Below are 6,368 nucleotides of genomic sequence, written 5' to 3'. Positions count from 1 at the left end.
CCACTGAGTCAATGATGCATCCAACCACCTCATTCTCTGCCCCCCACCTTCTCCTTCTGCCCTCAATCTTTTCCAGCATCGGGGTCTTTTCCAAGCATCCTTATTTAAAAATGCATGTAAGTTCAGGAAGACACCAACCACCCTCTTCTAGCCAGATTCCAGGAGGAGGGAATCTGCCTAAGAACTTAAACAGATAGAAGCTTTGGGCCCATCTCACTGAATTTGTAGAGAGCCACAGAAGTGTGGGTAGGGATTAGAAAGAGCTGAATTACCGTGCAAAAGAAAACAGGAAGAATCTGTAAGGAAAGGGCCTGAAATCCAGCTCATATAGCAAAAACACTCATAGATCAGCAACACAATTCCTAAACTTATTTGACTTAAGAGAACGAGGAACTCAAAACTAGAGCCAACCTTGCTCCCAGAGGAATCTGGAATATTTTGAGGAGGAACAATGGATTTGCTATAGGCCTTAGAATGAAGTTCTGAACCAATCTTAGCTAGCACCTAAGGAGCAGTGGACCTCAGCTGACAATTCACCCATTGGGAATATGGCCTTAGGTGTCACACTCAAGCGCCTGAACTTTAATGAGGACAACCACCTCCAAAAGGAGGGTAACTGCCAGTCCACTGTGCAATCTACTTCTCAGCAACTCAGCACAGTTCTCCCTGGCAGGGAAGGGGTTCTGTGGGGATCACTGAGCCAGGAAGTGGAGAAAGAGGCCGAGGTGAGTACTGCAGAGATTCATCTTGTCTGACCCTCCCATGCCTCGGTTCCATTTATAGATGAGTAATAAATCAATCACTTGACCCCAGGATCTGAACACCTTTTCTCCTCCTTGTTTTAAAGTGATCAGAAGGAAGGGGGCTTGGTCCCCATCCTCAAGAATGGAAGGTGGAAGCTCTTCAGTCCACTTTGAAAGAAATGATTCCTGACCTCAAGAAACTCCAAGCTGGGGACAAGGAGGAGGCATGCATACAGAGGGAATACATGCAACGCTGCCAGCAAACATAGTCTGAAGTTAACGAAGGGGGTTGGAATGGAAGCAGCGGTAGATAGTTGGTGTCCAGTATGAAATAGCTTGCTGGCCCTGGAAGTTCTGAGCCAGATTTGTAGGTCTTATTAGTAGAGGCAGAAGACAATCCAGTACTATACAAGCATTCACACGACTGCTCACCCACTGGCTTTTGACAATTCTGGTTTCCTTCCCGGGTTTAACTGGAAAGGTCATCTCAAGCATGCTCACCACACTTGTTTACTAGTGGGGACCCAAAACAGCCCATCACCACCATGGCAGCACAGACAGCAGACACCAGGTGATTTTGTTTATAAAGCTTAAGCTTTTCCACAGGGTCAAAGAGCATCCCAGAGTGGCTGGGTGAGGCCCCAGAGAGGCAGGTTCTGGAAGCCAAATCAGCATCTGGGCCTCTGTTGCTCCCTTCCTTAGAAGGGGCACCTGAATAGGCTCTTCCAGGGTACATGTCATCCTGCTTATTAAACTTATATGCAGAGTATATCATGAGAAACGCTGGGCTGGATGAAGCACAAACCGGAATCAAGATTGCCGGAAAAAATATCAATAACCTCAGCTATGCAGATGACACAACCCATATGGCAGAAAGCAAAGAAGAACTAAAGAGCCTCTTGAGGAAAGTGAAAGAGGAGAGTGAAAAAGTTGGCTTGAGGCTCAACATTCAGAACACTAAGATTATGGCATCTGGTCCCATCACTTCATGGCAAATAGATGGGGAGACAGTGGAAACAGTGACAGACTTTCTTTTCTTGGGTTCCAAAATCACTGTGGATGGTGACTACAGCCATGGAATTAAAAGACGCTTGCTCCTTGAAAGAAAAGTTATGACCAACCCAGACAGCATATTAAAAAGCAGAGACATTACTTTGCCAACAAAGGCCATTTAGTCAAGGTTATGGTTTTTCCAGTAGTCATGTATGGATGTGAGAGTTGAACTATAAAGAAAGCTGAGCACCAAAGAATGGAATTGTGGTGTTGGCAAAGACACTTGAGGGTCTCTTGGACTGCAAGGAGATCCAATCAGTCCATCTTAAAGGAGATCAGTCTGAATATTCATTGGAAGGACTGATGCTGAAGCTGAAACTCCAATACTTTGGCCACCTGATGCGAAGAACTGACTCCTTGGAAAAGACCCTAATGCTGGGAAAGATTGAAGGTAGGAGTAGGGGACGACAGAGGATTAAGCGGCAGGATGGCATCACCAACTCAATGGACATGAGTTTGAGCAAGCTCTGCGAGTTGGCAACGGACAGGGAGCCCTGGCGTGCTGCACGTCCATGGGGTTGCAAAGAGTCAGACACAACTGAGAGACTGAACTGAACTGAGGGTACAAAGTGGCCACCATAATTTTGCACAGCACTTCACAGTTTTCAAAGCTGTTTTACAAGAACAAGCTGAATGCCTCTTTGATGCTCACAACCACTCCATAAGGCAAGAACCTTCTATACTTCAGGGATAAGGAGAATGAGGCTGGCAGTAACTATGAGGCTTGTTTAAGGTTACCCAGCAGAGGCTAGGCTGTCCTTCCCACCAAGCCACACTGGCCTCTCTACACAGCCTCTGGCTCGGACTTGAGGGCCCCAGAGCGTGAGGGCATCATTTGAGTGTGTCTGTCAAAGGCCAACTGTCATCTGCATTTCAGTCCTGCTCTGAACGTTTCAGGAGAAACACAATGAGGAACATTCTGGAAGACAGTGTCTGGGAAGGCTGCCACCCCCCCGGGCGCTCCAGCTCTCTGGAGGAGGTGGAAACCCGCCTCTTCTCTCCGAAATGGCTCGCCTTAGAGGGACCTGGGACTCGATTGGAAGATGAGAGCCTGGCCAAAGACCGGGGGCCGCTGTGGCCCGGCCTCCTGCCCTGCGGAACCCTCAGGCGTCTGCGCCCTATAAGGGCTGCGCTTCCGGCGGCCGGGTAGTCACGCGCAGCGGCCACGTCAGCGCTGGTAAAAGCGGTGACGCGGCGGGGGAAGTGGGGGGTGCGGGGCGGGGCGGGGGGAGGGGGAGGCCCGCGACTCGGCTGGGAAAGCCTTGACGCGGGCGGGGGCGGGGCAGGGGGGAGGGGTGGGGAGGGCCGGTAAGGTTAACTCGTGCCAGGGCGGCCAATTCTGAACTTTCTCGGTACTCTGTGTGTGTAAATGTGGGTTCACCACGGGGGTCGCGTGCGTGACCAGTTTCCGTCCTTGTGAGCACGCAGGTATTGTCATTCTGCGCGATCTTATCTTGGCACGCCCAAGTGTGCTTGCAGTCTGTTTTGTCTCTAGTTGTCAAGCTCGCGCGTTTCACCTTACAGCCATGGTGTGTATTTTCGCCTTGGAGACAGATGAGCAACTTTGCTGGGTAAGACAATCGCAGGTCTCCATTGTTTCCCTTGTTAAACAATCAAAAAGAGTCTTGGTACTTGTGCATCCAGAGACTCTCAGACCTCGAAAGTCTCACCGGAGGCGCTGCTGTAAAGGACTGGCTTTCCTTTTACTAAGCTGCCTCCTCTCGCTGAGCTGTGCTGTCCTTAGCCCCTCAGTCTCCCTGACTCTTTGAGACCCCATGGACTGTAGCCCACCAGGCTCCCCTGTCCATGGGATTCTCCAGGCACGAGTACTGGAGTGGGTTGCCATGCCCTCTTCCATTCCATCTTCCAAACCCAGGGATCGAACCTAGGTCTCCTGCATTGCAGGTGGATTCTTTACCCTCTGAGCCACCAGCGACCGCCCCCCGGCCCCCGCCGCCGCCACCCTAGCCAAATCAAATAAAAACAGGTCAGCCCTGAAGTTGAAGGGGAGGAAGCAGAAAAAAAGGAAGATTTCAAGATGCCTAGTGCCAGGTGCTAAGTCACTTCAGTCATGTCCGAGTCTTTGTGACCCTATGAACTCACCAGGCTCCTCTGTCCATGGGATTTTCCAGGCAAGAATGCTGGAGTGGGTTGCCATTTCCTTCTCCAGGTCAGTAAACAGAAAAGGAAGAGAAATCACAAGAGAAGCTCAAGGTTCACATTTCAGCCAGGCTTCATGGAGCCTGCAGTGGAGGGGGGGAGGGTGTCAGGAGTGGGGGGACTGCTCATTTCTGAGTTCAGCTTGCCAGGGTGGAACCTGTTGGAGTGCCTCCCTCCCCTAGGCCTGCCTTGTCTCAACTGAAGTTGGGAGGGAGGGATGGGTGAGGGGAACAATGGGTGGTAAAGTGATTCTAAAATGAAGCGAGGGGGTTACACAACAGAGGGCGTGACAGAAACAGGACGTGAAAGAGTCAGAAACCCAGCCAGAGGCTGGGGTGCTGGGGTACTTGGCTGCCCTACCGGAGGAGCTCAGGCACAGGGGAAAGTCCCCAGGGCCTCCCAGGCTGTCTGTTTGCACCCACCCACTCTTCCGCCCCTAAAGACTCACTTCCTCTCGCTAGCTCCCCTGGTAGAGAACTGTCTGGGTGAAACTTTACCCCACACCAAGCTCTGGGCCCAGTCAGAGAGTGGGAGTCACAGGCATGGAGAGAGTGACCTTTCTTGTCAGGGGTCTGCCCAGGATGTGGCCGCTTTGCCCTTTGCCGTGGCTGCAGATATCACCCTACTGCTGAGGCCTAGGCTGGTGGGGTGGGGGCAATGATGGGGCAGTAAAAATGTTTTAAGCCTAGGAATTTAAGACAATGAAGAACAGTTCAGTTCAGTCGTTCAATCTGTCGACTCTGCGACCCCATGGACTGCAGCACATCAGGCTTCCCTGTCTATCACCAACTCCCGGAGCTTACTCAAACTCATGTCCATTGAGTCAGTGATGCCATCCAACCACTTCATTCTCTGTCGTCCCTTCTCTTCCCACCTTCAGTTGTTCCCAGCATCAGGGTCTTTTCCAATGAGTCAGCTCTTCGCGTCAGGTGTCCAAAGTACTGGAGTTTCAGTTTCAGCATCAGTTCTTCCAGTGAATATTCCGGACTGATTTCCTTTAGGATGGGCTGGTTGGATCTCCTTGCTGTCCAAGAGACTCTCAAGAGTCCTCTACAACACCACAGTTCAAAAGCATCAATTCTTTGGCACTAAGATTTCTTTATAGGTCAACTCTCACATCCATACTATTGGAAAAAACCAAAGCTTTGACTAGACAGACTTTAGTTGACAAAGTAATGTCAGTTTTCCCCCAGTCTCTCCTATCAGGAGGGCAGACAGAACAAAAACCACAATCATAGAAAGCTAACCAATCTAATCACATGGACCACAGATTTGTCTAATTCAATGGAACTATGAGCCATGCTGTGCAGGGCCACCCAAGACGCATGGGTCATGGTGGAGAGTTCTGACAAAACATGGCCCACTGGAGAAGGGAATGGCAAACCACTTCAGTATTCTTGCCTTGAGAAGCGCATGAACAGTGTGAAGAATAGAGGCCTTCCTTTCTCAGGCACCTGCATTCTGGGGCTGAATGATGCCAACGGTGTAGAGGAATAAAAGCAATGGGGTGGCATTTTTATCTCACCTGGGCAGTAGTGCACAGTGGTTATGAGAGTGGCCTTTGGAATCCTGTGAGGTCTCAGGAAAGTTCTGAACCTCAAGCTCCTTGTCCGAAAAATAGAAACAAAAATATCTATCTTATTGATTCTTTTGAGTGTTAAAGATGATCGTGTTTCTAAAGCCCTTTGTGCATTAATGCCTCCTGCAGTGTTTATGTATCTGGCACAAGGTAAACAATAAATAGTAACTGTTATTACCAGTAGTAGTAGCGTGATAGAAGTCCTCTCCAGGACCCCCCGTGGAAAGTCAGCCAGCAGCACCAGGTGTTCCAGGCTGCCTTTGTGGGTCCCCCGTCCCTAAGTTTTCTTCCCTCTCTGATACCTCATCACCTCCGCCACTTTCTCCTCTATCCTCATTCCAGCCGGGCCTCAAAGAGATGGCAGTGAGTGCAGAAGCACAAAGTACGTGTTTCCATCCTAGCTATTCCCTTTCTGGGGCCTCAAGCTCCTTGTCACTGAAATGGAGGAGAATCCTTTCTGGTTGGTGTCCATTTTTGTGAAAGTCAAGGGACTAAAAAGTTTGTGAAAAGACTTTAAAAACTGTCGCCCTGAACCAACTCTCCACTTGGTGAACTCTTCCTGAGCCTCAGCTCCTATACCTAACCATCCCCCCCCCCCCACACACACACACACTACGTTTTAGCTGTCATGGCTTTCCTTTGATCTAGTAGTGATGGAACTGGAAGGCAGTGACACAGTAGACTTGGGGAAGCAGTCTGTGTCCTCTGGGAGCTTGTGGAGGAGAGAAGGGCAGAAAGAGGGGAGGAGGGGGGCCAAGTCCTGGCGCTGCTCAGACCCAAGGATTCCTGCTGTTCCCATCACACGAAGCCCAAGATCAGCCCACTTTTTCAGG

The 6,368-nt window shown here is 50.3% G+C and overlaps 1 protein-coding gene across 1 annotated transcript in view; it reads left to right on the top strand.

Moving 5' to 3' along the window:
* The first annotated feature begins 2,703 nt into the window (after positions 1-2,703).
* The window catches only part of CHIT1 (chitinase 1), a 47,333-nt gene continuing 43,668 nt past the window's right edge, over positions 2,704-6,368 (top strand). Inside the window, 1 exon segment of the mRNA XM_065937110.1 lies at positions 2,704-2,942. Within this exon segment, the coding sequence (XP_065793182.1) occupies positions 2,704-2,942 (239 nt within the window).

This window comes from Muntiacus reevesi, chromosome 5 (assembly GCF_963930625.1).
Source record: "Muntiacus reevesi chromosome 5, mMunRee1.1, whole genome shotgun sequence".
NCBI lineage: Eukaryota > Metazoa > Chordata > Mammalia > Artiodactyla > Cervidae > Muntiacus > Muntiacus reevesi.
This window is presented reverse-complemented; position numbering and strand designations above follow the sequence as displayed.